This window comes from Phascolarctos cinereus, unplaced genomic scaffold (genome assembly GCF_003287225.1).
Source record: "Phascolarctos cinereus isolate Bilbo 61053 unplaced genomic scaffold, phaCin_HiC Scaffold_2;HRSCAF=192, whole genome shotgun sequence".
In the NCBI taxonomy this organism is placed as follows: Eukaryota; Metazoa; Chordata; class Mammalia; order Diprotodontia; family Phascolarctidae; genus Phascolarctos; species Phascolarctos cinereus.
In genome coordinates, this window is record NW_027555625.1 from 21867628 (window position 1) to 21882690 (window position 15063).

Consider the following 15063-nt stretch of genomic DNA (forward strand, 5'->3'; position numbering starts at 1 on the left):
TTGCTTGCATGGCTCTGCTCCCTCCATCTCTACGCTCCTGAACACATTCCCTGTTCTAGGTTAACTCCCCAAGCTCCTGGAATTGGGGCCATGATTGGGGTGGGGGGGGTGGGCGGGGGTTTCAAGTACTGTATGTCGTTGATAATGATGACTGATAATACGCTGCGAAGGTCCCTAGTGGTGGGTCTGGGTTAATCAAGGTAAGCAGACTGGAGCATCCTAGGACCTCAGCAGCACTGATAGGAAGGGACCCCATTTTACAGATGAAGAAACTGAAGCCCAAACAGGTTAACTGTTAGGAGGCCCAAGGCACACAACTAAGAGACCGAGACTTGTTTCAAACCCACACCCTTTTAGCTACTCTCTCCTGTCCTCAGGAATCTTGCTGTTGAATATGGAGTAGAGTCTTGGAAAGATTTGGCTTCAGAATATTAGCCAATGACTAGCTGAATGACCCTAGGCAAGTCACTTATTTTCAGTTTCCTCATTTCTAAAATGGGAATAAGCCCATTAGAACTATCTAAGTCCCGGGTTGCTGTGACTTTGAAAAGTGCCACAGAGATGTGAGTTATTCTGCAAAGGAGCCGGCTGCTAGGGAAGAGTCCCGGGTTCTGGAGTCAGAAGACAAAATGAGGGGGGAGGGGTGGATTCTGAGGTCTCTAGCAGCGCTAAGCCTAACTGGGTGAGGTGCTAGGTCATCCCCTTCCCCTGCCTCAGTTTCTCACCTGTAAATGAGGGCAATCCTCCTCGCACAAAGATGATTGTAGGGATCAAATGAAGAGTGTATAAAGCAGTATTGAAATGCTTGTTAGCCCGCTTGAGTATTCCAAAGACAAAGGTTTGGGCAGCCTGAGAATGCCTTCCAGCCAGGCAGATCTGGACTCTCGTTGGCTGCAAAGCTCATCACCCTTTGTCCAAATTGCTGGGGAGCCCCTCGCCAGGCCAGTGGTCAGTCCAAATGAGAAGCTTTCCCACTTTGGTAGTGTGCCCCTCCCCCCCAACCTGCACAGCCTTCAAGGACCTCAGAATCCTAATCAAGGAGGGAAGAGAACTTCGAGGAGACCCAAGCCATTTTACACATGAGAAAACAGAGGTGAAGCAGCTTCCCAGCCCGTAGAATTAGAGGCGTTGGAAGGGGCTGGCTTGGCACTTAATAGGTGCTCCATTTTGTTTCTCCTTGGTTTTTAAACAGAATCAATGACATCGTGGGGGTGGTGTCTTGTCTTAATCGATGCTTGTTGATTGACCTTAGCAGCTGTTTACGGATGAGGAAACCGAGTCATGACCCCTGCATGAACAATGTCCAGCTCTGGCAGGACACGAACCCAGGTCGTACAGACTCCAAGGCACCCACTGTAGGCTCTTCACAAATGACTGCTGATTGATTGCTTAAGGTCACATGGGTTGCCAGAGACAGTGTCAGAATTTGAACCCCGCTCAGCTGACTCCAAAGTCAGCCTGTTTCCATGGCACCAAACTGCTCTTCCCCCTCTTTGTGGTCTGGACCTGTTTCAGTGCTTTCCTCCAGAGCTGGTCTCCCAGGCCCCGAGTCCAGGGACTCAAGGGCGGGCCCCTTCACAACCCCGCTGGGGTCAGGGCAGAGAGCGCTGGAGAGAGGAAGAGAAGAGATGGAGAGGAGGGGAGGGAAGGGGAGGTGGGAGAGGAGCAGGGGAGGGGTACAGTAGGGGAGAATGGGTTGAGGGAGGGGAGGAGTAAGGAGGGGAGGGGAGGAGTAAGGAGGGGAGATCTGGAAAGAGGAAGGTGGGTAATGGAGAGGGGGGAGGGACGATGGAGGAGAAGGTAGGGGAGGGGAGAGTAGAGGAGGGGAGGGTGAGAGGACTGGAGGGGAGGGGAAGGACAGGACAAGGCCAAGGAGGGTGGGAGAAGAGGAGGGGAGGGAGAAGGGAGGAGCAGGGGAGGGGGACAGTAGGGTGCGAGAGGATAGATTAGGGGAGGGGAGGGGAAGGTTGGTAAAGGGGAAGGTAGGGGAGGAGAGAAGAGGGGGAGGGGAGAGGGCAAGGGAGGGGAAGACAAGGCAGAGGAGGGTGGAAGAGGAGGAGCAAGAGGAGAGGGAGGGAGGGGCAGGGCCGGCTCTGTGCCCCCCTCCTCTCTCTCCGCAGAGGGGGACCCTCTCCCATGTCCACAGAGCGGGGAGGGGGGGGCGGGGCAGCCTCGGCTCGACTCGGGCTCCGTTCTGCCCCTCCCCCCCGCCCCGAGAACGTTACGGAGGCGCTTTTCCCCAGCCCCGCCCCCTCTGCTCTGCACTGCAGCTCACCGCATCGCCGGCCCCGCCCCCTTCAGGCCCCGCCCCTGGGCTAACCTGCCCCGCCCACCGGTTCGCCGGCTCCGCCCCCGCCCGGGCCCGCCGGGCCCTGCCGGCGGCAGGGTGAGAGGCGGGCGCGTGTCCGGGGGCGGGGCCGCGTCCGGGGGGCGGGCCCGGGAGGGGGCGTGTCCGGCGGTGACGTCAGTCCGCGCCCAGCACGAGCCGAGCGGAGGGAGCGGAGGGAGCGGAGGGCGTCTCGACCCCTGGCGCTGCTGCTCGGCGGCCGCCGCCGCCGCCGCCGCTGCAGGGGCCGCTCCTCCTGAGGCCCTGTCCCGGCCCCCGCTCGCGGGGCGCGCTCCTCGGCTCGCGGGGCGCGGGTCCGCGGGCGCGGCCATGGCCCTGCGGCGGAGCCCCGAGCCCCCCGGCGGGCCGGCGCGCTGGCTGCCCACGCACGTCCAGGTGACGGTGCTGCAGGCCCGCGGGCTGCGGGGCAAGGGCACGGGGGGCAGCAGCACGAGCGACGCGTACACCGTGATCCAGGTGGGGCGCGAGAAGTACAGCACGTCGGTGGTGGAGAAGAGCACGGGCTGCCCCGAGTGGCGCGAGGAGTGCGTCTTCGAGCTGGCCCCCGGCGCGCTGGACGGGCTGCTTCGGGCGCAGGACGCGGCCCCCGACGCCCCGGCCCCGGCGCCGGCCGAGCCCGCCTGCGAGCTCGTGCTCACCGCCATGCACCGCTCGCTCATCGGCATCGACAAGTTCCTGGGCCAGGCCATCGTGGCCCTGGACGAGGTCTTCCGCCAGGGCCGCGCCCAGCACACGCAGTGAGTGCCCTGCCCCGGGCCGGCGGGGGGCTAGGGAGGCTACCCAGCGTCGGGCGGGCCCTCCAGCCTGTGCGTGCGCTCGGCAGGTCTGTCCTCCCGAAGCGGCCGGCGCCGCCGACGCTGACAGCCAGCTGGGATGAGAGAACGTGGCGAGAGCGCTGCTGTGGTTGCGACCCTTCCATTAGTAGTGTTATTTTTCGTGTGTGTGTGTTTCTTCCCCAGCCTTTTCCGGACGTTAACTTGTGAATGCTTTTTGGCAGCCGGTTCGCTCCCGTTCATTTAGGACTTTAAGGTTTCCCCAAGTCATGGCCGTGGAGGCCAACACCTTCCTTTTACGGAGGAGAGAACTGAGGTTCAGACGGGTTAAATAACTCTCGCGTGTTCACACAGCCAGTGAATTAGTGTACAATAGCACCCACTTTGTAGGAGCAGAACTAGACAGGATTGGAACCCAGAACTTCAGGACTCCCAAGGCCCATATTCGGACCACTAGGCCTCCGGTGAGGAGCATCCCAAGAGCTATTAATCGGCCCAGGGGCGGGGACTGCTACCTCGGCCAGGAAGCCTGTCATCCTCCCAGCCAGTGAGTGAGAGCTCTCTTCCTGGGATGGATTGTAACTCCTGGAAGCCGAGAAAATGCTTTTCTGTTTGCCTCCTGTTCCCATTCCCCTGGCCCTTTCTTTGAGCAGGCACTGGATGGACTGACTGGCCCAGGGCTGGACTTGAACCAGGGTCTTCCGCCTCCCAGCCTGGTGCTTTAGTCCTTTGGTGTGTGTGTTTGGGGGGGGGGGTTGATGGTAGTTCTCCAGAGGTAGATTCGCCGGGCTGGAATGAACGGTGACCCACAGTGGTCAAATGACCTCATCCTAGTCTTTCTGTGGCAAGAGCTGGGGTGGGGGCAGTGACCAGGGAGAGGCCAAGGGCTCAGCAGGTTGATTGGGGACCAGGTAACAGCCAGGAACCGGGCTAAGGAGGGGGTGCTCTCTGGCCCCTGTGGAGGGAGAGCCCCTGGGCAGTCAGCTTGGGGAGTGGATGTCCTCACAGTGAGCAACCCCAAGGCTCTTCCCTCTGGCCTTGGAAAGAAGGTAGGCAGTGGTGGATTCAGACCAGCCCTCCTCTTTCCCCCAGCTGACATTGCAGACAGTGAGTCCGTTTCCTCTCCAGGGGCCCCTGGGGGAGAGGAGTGCCTGGTTTGGGAAGGAGGAAGGTGGCTGCAGGGCATCTGTGTGTGGTTAATGGGAAAAGGATTTGTTTTGTTTTTAACCCAGGTTTTAAGCAGATGGGTCTGGGGAGGGGGAGTGAGTCTGGGGGGGCAGCAGGTACTTGGGTCCCCTGTACTGTGCCTTCCCAGGAATCCACCCTTGAGGTATCGCCAGCCCCTCAACAGCTGAGCAGGGCCGGGATCCCTGCAGGTGTCAGTGGAGGGAGCCTCCTGGGAGAGCTTTCTGGGGAGGGCAGCAGGGGCTTGGGGTGGGGGTCCAGGGTAGGCAAAAGACCAAGGCAGAAGAAAGCCCCTGTGTCTAAGGAAAGGAATTTGCGCCGTGAGTCTCGGGCCCCATCCCTGGCAAGGCTGGCTTTTGACTTGGTCCTCCCCCTCCCTCTTCCCTCCTGACTTTTTGTTAGGAGGCTGGATGGGGGATCACGTGGTCTGTTTGCATCACCCAGCTGGGCTGCCGGGGTGTCTGGGCCAGCGTTCTGTTAGTCTCCCCCTATTCCTTCCTGGCTCTGGAGCAGCTCAGAGGTGATCTGGGCCAGGAGGGGCCCCCAGCTGGGGAGCTCCATCATTCTGAGACCTCCAGTCCCCCCATCCCCACCCCCAGTTCTCACTTTCTCCTGCTGGGCCAGCCAGACCAGACCCTTGGCCTCCCGTCTGACCAGGGCCTACATGTATTCCTCTGCCCTGATGCCCCATTCTTGGTTGAGGGAGTGGTGTGGGGTAGGGTGGGAATCAGGGGTCTCCTAGGGTCTCAAGCTCATCCTCCCTCTTCCTAAACCCATTTCAGACTAGGCCTCAGTCCTGTTTGCGGGGAGGGCAGTTTCCATGTGGAGTCTGACCCAGCCTCCCCATTGAGCCCCGACAGATGGAGAGGATCCTTTGGGAGGTCTACAGGATCTCTCTTTGATGAAAGATTTCTTAGGTGTAATAGCAGCTAATAATAGCTAGCATTTCCATCTTAAGGTTTGCAAAGCACCTCACTTATATTCTCATTTGCTCCTCACCACGATTGTGTGAGGTATGGTGCTATTATTGTCCCCATTTTTCTTATGGGGAAAGTGAGGCCCAGACAGGTGATAGGATTTGGCCGGGGTGAGACTGCATTTGAACTCTAGGTGGGGGTTCTATCCATTATCCTCTCCCCCCAGCTCCTGGGTCTAGTCTAGGGTTTGTTTACTGAGAGCTAGCAGCTGGATGGAGGCTGGAGGCTTAAGTGTTAATGTCTGAGCCACCTGGAGGTTGGAGCGGGGCTGGACCCTGTCTTTGGGCCAGCCTGGGGAGACTCAAACCTTTGGTAGACATTGACCACAGCTAACAGCTGGAGGCTCTGGCTTGCCCTGTGCCCTCTTCCTCCCAGATCACCTGGACCCCCCACCCCTTTCAGCTGGGGGCTCTGCTCTGTCTGGGCCCGGCGCCCCACATCCCCTTCCCGCCAGAGTGGATCACTGGACAGCTTGGCAGGCGCTCAGCCCCTGCCGGAGGGTTTGGGAAGGCCCAGGCCAGTGGGTTCTGGAACTCTTTGAAACCTACCACTCTTCACTTGTCCTTGGGGTAGGTGAGTGGAGGTCGCCCCTCCCCAGAGGAGAGACAGGGGCCTCCATCTGCTCCACTTTGTTGTTGTTCTGTTGTTTCAGTCATATCTGACTCTTTGTGACCCCATTTGGAGCAGTTTTATTTATTTGTTTATTTTTAGGCAGTTGGGGTTAAGTGACTTGCCCAGGGTCACACAGCTAATAAGTGTCAAGTGTTTGGTCTGAGGCCACTTTTGAACTCAGGTCCTCTTGACTTCAGGGCTGGTGCTCTATCCACTGCGCCACCTAGCTGCCCTAGTGGAGCAGTTTGCCATGCCCTTTTCCAGCTCATTTGACAGATGGGGAAACTGAGGCAAACAGGGTGAAGTGACTCGCCCAGGATCACACAGTTAGTACGTGTCTGAGGCCAGGTTTGCACTCATGCCCTCCTGATTCCAGGGCTGGCAATCTGTCTGCTCACTTCTTTGGGAAACCCTGGATTTGTCCCCTCCCAGACACTTAGGAACTGTGTGGCCCTGAGCCTCACTTTTGTTATCTGCAAAATGGGGGTGATAAGGACAGCACCTGCCTCACTGCCTCACTCCCCAGACCTGATTGATGTCTGTAAAAAAGCTTCGCAGACCTCAGAGGTCGAGGGAAAGAGGCCCATTTTGTCTCAGGCTTATCAAATGATATTTACTGGGGCAGCTAGGCGGCACAGTGGATCGAGCACTGGCCCTGAAGTCAGGAGGACCTGAGTTCAAATCTGGCCTCAGACCCAACACTTGACACTTACTAGCTGTGTGACCCTGAGCAAATCACTTAACCCCAACTGCCTTTAAAAAAATTATATTTATTTACATAGGAGTTAAAATAAATATCCAAGAAGTCTAGAAGTGATAACAAAGACTGTGAGATTGTCGGTAAAACTGAGTGAGGGTATGTCTGTGTCATAAAGTGGACTGAACTGTGCCAGACTCAGGGCTCACTTTTGTTTGGTTTATAATGAATGATGATGATAACCTCTTAGGCCTGTGTGATGGCTCCATTTCACGGAGGGGTAACACTGAAGCCCAGAGGGAAGCCAGTGCCTTGGAGCCATGAGGAGGCTGGTTGGTGGGAGTGTCCAGGAGCTCCAAGCCTGGGGAGGGGTTGCAGGTTGTGGCTTTTGGGGTGGGTGAGGCCCCCCCCACCATGGGGAGATGGGGCCCCTGGCCCCTGGTAGATGCCCAGGGGAAGGGGAGCCAGCTGGCCGTCTCATCCCCCTCCTTCCTCCCAAGTGCCTGCGCCAGTATCCTGCCTTGCTCAGCTGGGCTCAGGCCTGGAATGCAGCCTTCCCTCCCTCCTCCCTCCCTATGGCCACTGCCTGGCCCCCAGCCACATTCCAGCTTTCTCTTTGGAGGCTGGTGATGGGTGATGTGACAGTGACTTGGACATCCCCAGCCTCCCGGCTGGAGCCTGCCTGGGTGTGGTTGGGGTTGGCATGGCAGGCCTGGCAGCCAGGTGACCACAGGGGAAGTACAGACTTTTTAAAGTTGCATGATTTCATTCACTAGAACAGTGTTTTCAGTCCCACCCGTTATTTTTAATGAAAACAAAACCTCCTCTCTCACCAGTGGTGTTCTCCCCCCGCCCCAGGCCTCCTCCCTGAATTCTGACTCTTAAAGACTAGGAACCCGAAGGGTAACACCTCAGCTCCTTGAGGTCCTCTCTGCCCCCAGCTTCCTTCTCCCTCTTCCCAGACCAGGGGGAGGGGGTGCAGGAAAGGGGAGAGTGAGTCATTTGCATTTTCCTGGCCTCCTGCACTGGAGGAAGGGGGGAGGGAGGAGGTCAGAGGCAGAAGCGTTGGAGGGGAAAGGAAGTCAGGTTTTCCAGGTGGGAAGTCAAGGGGACTTGTGGGCATGTGTCTGATGGGGGGAGATAGCATGTGTCTGCCCCTTCCCCCTGGTCCCCTCAGAGTCCTGGGGGAGGTGACAAGGTAGGGTTTGGAGTCTGAGGACCTGGGTTCAGATTCTGCTTCCACCCTTTTCCTCTCTGAGCCTCTGTTTCCCTCTTTGTAAAATAAGGGGGTTAACCTGGAGGGTTGTATATAAAGTTCTTTCTGTCGTTAAATCCTAAAATCCTTCTAACTGGGGAGCCTCTAGTCTAATGACAGGGAACACCCGGCCAAGTCCCAGAAGACAAACTCTACTTAAGACTTTTTTCAGTGGGACTTATTCGGTGGGACGAGGGGACAGAAGTGGGGAGGGTGTGATGCCTGTCAGGGCCTCTTAATATTGTGGTACCCTCTAATGTTACCTGGCAGTGATTAAGGGGAGAGGGGAGATAGGGTGCTAGGCCCGGAGTCAGGAAGACCTGGCCTTAACTTCTGCCCCAGACACTAGCTTTGTGACCCTGGGCAAGTTCTTCCCTGAGGTAGGCCTCAGTTTTCTGATCTGTAAAATGGTTAGAATGATACCTGACTCTCAATTCTAACCACACCCTAGGTCTTAGCATGATGCCATGGGAACAGCTCAGGATCCCGAGGTCACTTCCTAAGCTTAATGTGGGGGGGAGGGGATTTTGGCTGGCCCTGGGGGTGGATGTCTGTCATCTCTGCCTGGCTTGATTCTGAGCGGCCTGGGCATCTGCACCACGGCAGGATGCTGGGACACAGAATATAGCTGCCAATCTGTTTTCTCCTGATGGGGTCCGAGGCAGCTTGGGTGCCAGCCCCTGGCAGTTGGGGTGCTTCTGGATAACTGGAGAGCAGAGGGGGGGTAGAGGAGAGAATTCTGAGCTTAGACAGGTCATCTCCCCATCCCCCTCTCTTCAGTCTTCAGGCCAAGAGAGGTGGGGGAGAGCTTCCCTTGTGACCTGTGGCTTCTACGTGTGGCCCATCCTTGAGGACGGTGCAAGGACCATCGGGGCCCTGAGAGGCTCCTCACCTAAGGCAGGAATGTTCGATTTGGCTGCCCTGGCTCGGTCCTCTTGCTTTTGCCTGTTGTCTTGGCTGTGGCCAGGGAACATTTTCTTTTGGGCCCAGGGATGGATGTGGCCATCTTCAGGACCCACGTGGTGTTTGCCATCCATTTGTAGGAAAATCAGCATGCCTTGTGTCTCAGAGAGAGGAATGGGCTTCCCTGAGGTCCCACTGGCCAGACATAGGGCTGTCAGCTCCAAGGCTGGGGTGCAAGAGAAGAGAGGGGTATTTTCATCATTATGACCGTCATGCTTCTAAATTTGGAGATGTCTGTGCAGAGCATTGGATGGGGCAGGAGGGGAGGGACCCAGACTCCCCCTGCCTGGATCCCCTGCATCCTCTTGGCAGGGTATGCATGCCTCAGTCTCGCCTCTGTGGCCCGTGACCTGCAGGCTTCTCCTTTTTCCTCTGGCCTGTGCTGACCGCACTTGCTGCCCTAGCACTTCATCTGCTTGGGTGATCGTGTCATCCACCCTCCAGATGTTTCCCCTGCCTTGGCCGGAAACAGAAACTGCAAGTGTGTGTGTTCGTGGGTGCGTGTGAGTGTGTGTGTGCATACATGTGTGCATATGTGTGTGTGTGTGTGTGTGTGTGTGTGTGTGTGTGGTGTGTGTGTGTGTGTGTGTAGAGGGGTTGCACGCTCTTCCCTTGGAGGCTGGCCCTTGCCAGGCTGTGACCTCAGCAGAGCTTTGGTGGTCCCTTGCTCTGGCCACCGTCCAGTAGAGAAGGAGCTTCTGAATTCATTGGAGACGTGTAGGGGACTTCCTGTGTTCTCCCTTCCTTGTGGAATTGGCTTTTCCCAGCTGGGAGGCTGCGCGGCCTCGAGGCGTGAGGGCCCTTGGGGCCCTGTCCCCAGCAGCAGAGCTGGATGGGGAGTCATGGGACCTGCCGCTGACTAGCCTGGTGACCCCCAGGGGCCCTTCCAGCTCCAGGACAGTAAGTGGGTCACACCTTCTAGGGGCCATTTCCCAAGCATTTATTAAGCACCTACTCTTTGCCACCTTCTGGGGGTCTCCTGAGCCAGGGGTTCCCCCTACCCCTTTTTTCTAAGAACAAGTGTTCAGGCCCCCCCGGGTGATAGCACTTGTACTGATTGAGAAATACCTAATAATGAGAAGTGGCTGAGAATTCCCTGGAACTTTGAAGTGAATCTGCCCTGGCCCCTCCACAGTAGCTCCTTCCCTTTGATAAGCAAAGTTGAGAGCGGGGCCAAACTGAAGCTCACAGAAGTCTGCCTTCCAGTCTGGTGTCATTACTGAAAGAATGTTTGCCTCTTCATTTTCCTGAGGCTTCGGGCAGGAGGGGTTGTTCAGAGGTCGGGAAGGGAAGTCCTGGGGGCAGATGTCTTAGGACTTGCCGTGCCCCTCTATTGACCCCCTGCCCAAGAGAGCTGGGTTTGGAGTCAGGGGAGCACTGCTCCCAATCACAAGGCTCAGGGCCCAGGCACCGGGCAAGCTCATGAAGCAGGGACTGATTTTGCTGTCTCTCTGTGTGCCTATGAGGCCCTTACACCTGTCTGAGTCAGGAAAGGCAGGGGCACCAACGTCATGGGGCCTGCCCCCTTCAGTAGAGCCTGCCCTGTGATGAAGCCCTGTGACTGGCACATAGTAGGTGCTTAGTAAATGTTTGTTGATTGACAGTGTCTTTGAGACTGAGCTTCAGTAGGCAGGAAGGATGGGGCCTGAGAGGTCAGTGGAGGTGATATGACCTCACTTTCCAAACCAGGGGAGCTTGGAGGTTTGAGGGCTGGAAATGAAGTCCTGTCCCTTCTTGGAAAGAATGAGTAAGTGTGTGGGGGGAGCAAAGCACAGAACGGGAACGGGACGAGTCGTCCTGCGGACTGACAGATGAGGTAGCTGCTGAGAATCAGGGGAGAGGAGGTCAGCAAAGAACAGGCTGGGGAGCTTCCTGGAAGAGGCCACACGCAGGCCATTGGGAGCTGGCATCCCATGTCTGCGTTGCCTGTCTTTGGGCCCCCGCTCTGTGCCTCAGCCTCTTCCTCTGTAAGATGGGGAGGCTGGACCAGAAGGCCTCCAGGGTCCTTCCAGCTTTCATTCTCTGACCTCCTGGTCTGGTTTTGTGCTGTGTTGGGGCCCTTGGTGAGATGGTGCCCAGCCCTGGGGAGGCCCAGGCAGCCCAGTCACTTCAGGGAGTCTGTCGTTTTGTGCTGTGGGTGTCGGCCTTGGGGTATAACCTGCTTCCCCAAGATTCCCTCTTCCCTCAGGAGAAGCTGGCACGCCAGCTCAGACAGCGAGCACACTCGATGCTAGAAGGCACCTTCCGGGCCAAGCCCCCGATTTGTGGAGGAAACTGAGGTCCTCAGGGGCAGTGACTGACCCAGGGTCACCCAGGGAGTTAGGGGCATAGCCAGGATTCAGACCCACATCCTCTGACTGCTGCCTCTTGGGAAGCATTTCCTGCAAAGGAGAAAGGTCTTTGGACCTTGAACCCATTCCTGAGTCCACCCTCTAGACAGGGCCCCTGCTCAGGTGATCCTTCCTTCCATGGGTCTGGGAGCTCAGCTGTGCAGGTAGCCCCTCCCCCCCCATCAGTACTGTGTGTGTGTTTGTGTTTGTGTGGTGAGGAAGGTTCTTCCTTTACTCATTTTTTTTAAACTTTAAATTTAAAAATAGTATTGATGTATTTTTGTTTTTTTATCATGTTCGTTTCCCAGTCTTCCCGTCCCCTCATTCCCACCCAGAGAGTAATCCTTTGTGGGGATGGGAGAGATAGAGAAAGGAATAAGCATTTATTAAGCACCTACTGTGTACCGAACACTGTGCTATTCCCTTTCCAAATATTATTCCATTTGATCTTCACAACAGCCCTGGGGAATAGGTGCTGTTATTATCCCCATTTTACAGGGGAGGAAACCGAGGCACACAGAGTTTAAATGACTTGCCCAGCTCACATGCTAGATCTGAACTCAAGTCTTCCTGACTCAGGCCCAGGGCTTTATCCACTGCCCACCTGAGTCGGACAGTGTATGTAGTGGTCCATGCCCATGGCCCCCACCCTGTGCAGAAGGAAGGTACAGTATGGTAGCTCTTTGGGGCCTAGCTTGGTCATTATAACCTTTGCCCTCTACTTTTATATTTTTGACAACCATAGAACATGACCACTCCTTCTCCCCCAATTATTTCCCCTGATGATGCCTGAAATTCTGGCCTCGTTTTCTAGGTCACTTCATCTTGCATGGGGGCTGTCCAGAGGCTGTGCTTTCTTCCCACGTGAACAGCCCGTCTCTTTTTCTGACTTTACATCCCTAGTGTAGCTCTCTGGCACATTGGAAAGGCACTGGCTTTGAGGTCGAGGACCTGGCTTCAGATCCTGCCTCTGCCACTTGTGTGCCTTTGGGCAAGTCATTTCTTTGGGGCCTCAGTTTCCTCATTGGGAGCAAGGTGAAGGGGTTGCTCAGATGGCCCCTGAGAGCGCCAGCTCTGGCTCAGGACACGCTTACGTTCACCTTGGCTCAGTCTGGTTGAGGATGCCTGCTTTGCACTTCTCAGCTGCTTCTGGGCCTTTGTGTCAGGGCGCATGTCTAAGGTGAAGGAATGAGCTGGCACAGTGAAGGTTTCCTCTGTGCTATCCCTGGGCTGAGCCCTGGGGCAGATACCCTGGCATCGGACCGCTGGGGCGGATGGCCAGGTCCAGGGGTCTGGAGCATCCTGGGAGGCGGCAGAAGGGCCCGTGCAAATCCTAAGGGCGGGTGTGGTTGACTCTCATCTCACGTAAGTAGGATCAGCAGTTGGGGAGCGGGGTTGGAGGAGGGGAGGGATGGTGATGGACTCCCAGTGTAGGGTAGCTTTATGCTCCATAATGTCCTCTGACATGTCTGTACGCTATAAGCTTTGCCAGGTTCTTCATAGTCAGGGTCTCAAGTAACCCACACCAAGGTGGAGAAACCACGTGCCTGGGTGAGTGTCCGAGCCAGGCTTTGAACCCAGGCCCCAGTCTGACTCGGGAGCCAGTGATCATTCCCCTGGACCATGCTGGCTGTCACCAGGCCTCGTGTGAGGCACTGGGGAACCACCACCTGCCCACAAGGAGCTTCCATTTCACTGGGTAGAAAAGGAAATTGGCAGTAGCAAGGTGGGAAGGACAGGCTCAGGGAAGGCCTTGACCAAGGGGTCCCTGATTCTGGAAGGGAGCTGGTGGGGGGGGGGTCCATCAGCCTGGGCTCAAAGCCTGGCTGTCATACTTAACTAGACATGTGGTTTCTGCACCTTGGTGTGGAGCCCCATCCGGGCCCAGATTCTCTCTGCTTCTGCTGATGCTGCAGAAATCCCCCCCAGGGCAGACCGCAGCTCCACTCCGTTGCACAAGACAGAGGATAAAGTCCTGGCCACCAAGGCCTCCCTCCGAGGACTCACAAGGCTGCTCCTAATGGGCGGAGCTCTCGTACCTGGACTTGGAGGGGGAGGAGGGGTTGTCTTCTTTAGCCACAGCAGAAGAGCTGGGAACATCAAGCCCAGGAGACTTCCTGGAGGAGGAGAGGTTTCAATAGCCACAGATTTGTAAGGCAGAAAGAATCTGGGCCTCCTGGCCTGGAGGCCTGTGCTTCCAGGCTGCTTTATTGTTCATACCTTCGTTAGGTGCCCAGCAGCCTTTGTTGACCACCTGCTCTGTGCCTGGCTGTGTTCTGGGGCCATGGGAGACGCCAGAGGGAGGAAGTGGTATCTGGCCCTCCCCCCCCCAAGAAGCTTGCCGTCTAGTTAGAGACTGTACAGCCTAGGGTGTGTGGGGCTTCCGGGGGGCAGTGGGATGATGGGGCTGACCACAGATGCCCCTTTCAAGGACTGGCCAGAGGATTGAGGCTGCCTCAGTGTCCTGATCTGTCAAAAGGGGTTGGATTAGATCAGGCATGCTTACGCTGTTGTCCACAGAGCCCCGGGAATGGTTTTCAGGAGTCTGGGAGCTTGAATGGAGGCGGAAAACGCATCTTAATTTTCACCAATCCTTGATTTCCTTTGTAATCCCATATACTTTATTTTTTGCATTTAAAAAAAAATGTTCTTTTGAGAAGGGGTCCCCAGGTTTCCCCAGACCTCCTGCTGAAGGGGTACGTGTGCGCATGCGTGCATGTGTGTGCGTGTACATGTGTGCAGGGCACGATTTAAGGTTATAAGAAAGTTCTCTATAGTCCTGCCCAACTCCAGGCTCTGGGCTGTGGTTTCAGTAGGGTAGCTAAGGCAGGAAATGGTAATGTATGGTAAAGATGGTCTCCTTGTGTCTCTGAGAGGGGTCTGAGCCCTGGATTGGGAGTCAGAAAGTCTGAGTTCAAATCCTAGCTGTGTGAGCCTGAGAAAGTCTGTTAGCCTTTGCCTGCCTCAGTTTCCTCCTCTGTAAAATGAGAATAATAATAGCACCTGCCTCCCTGGGGCTGTGAGGATGCAGTGAGAGCCTATTTGTGAAGTGCTTTCAGACCTTTCAGCACAGGCTTGTGCTCTCTCTCTGTGCCGACCTGGTGTTAGCGAGCGCTCGTTGGGTGCTGGCCATACAGGAAAGGCAGGGCCAGTCCGTGCCTGCACGGAGCTCATGTTCTAGTAGAGGAAAGGCCCATGTGAAGGGAGGTGATCTGAGAGGGGAGGCATTGGCAGCTGGGGAGCTTGGGAGAGGCTGCTTGCATGAGGTGCAATGAGTGGAGTCTGGAAGGTACCAGGACCAATAAGAGGCAGAGAAGAGGAGAGAATAAGTGAATGGACACACCTTTATTAAGCACTGACTGTATGCACAGCCCTGGAGCTTGAGGAGCGCCCAAGGTTTCCCCTGCGGGGCAGATGGAAAGGTCCCCCGGCGCTGAGGGAGCAGCAGCGTGTCAGGTGTTGGGCTTCTTCTTTGAAGTCGTGTCCACAGATAAAATCGTGTCGGTTTCTGATGCTGAGCTGTTTGAGAGGCCGAGGCCTTGGGGACCAGGAGCTGGTCCGGGCCGAGGCTGCACAAAGGTGGCTGCCCCGATGATGCCGAGGGCCCTGGGCCGTTCCCCGTCGGGGTCCGAGGGGAGCTGAGATGGCCATGGGGCCTGGGCTGGAGGCGGGCCAGGGGGTCTGGAAGCCCCTTCCCAGGGCTCTGGAGCCGTTAGTGACAGTTGGTCTGCAGTTGTTGCTGGGGGTGACGAGGGAGGTGAGGTCCAAGTCCCGAGCTTTCTCCCTTGATGATGCGTGGGGGCTCTGGTGGTTTGGGAGGTGCTACTCCTCCCAGCACTCTCAGTTTGGGAGGTGGAGGGGAGATGGGGTCAGCGTGGCCTCACCCCTGCTGCCTCCTGCCTCCCTTCTGCTGGCACCAGCTGC

General features: G+C 56.7%; 1 protein-coding gene across 1 annotated transcript in view; it reads left to right on the forward strand.

Moving 5' to 3' along the window:
* Positions 1–2477: 2477 nt before the first annotated feature.
* Positions 2478–15063, forward strand: part of RAB11FIP5 (RAB11 family interacting protein 5) — a 47112-nt gene continuing 34526 nt past the window's right edge. The window contains exon 1 of the mRNA XM_021001089.2: positions 2478–3084. Coding sequence (XP_020856748.1) covers positions 2657–3084 — 428 coding nt within the window. The 5' untranslated portion in view covers positions 2478–2656. The remainder of the gene's footprint in view (positions 3085–15063) is intronic.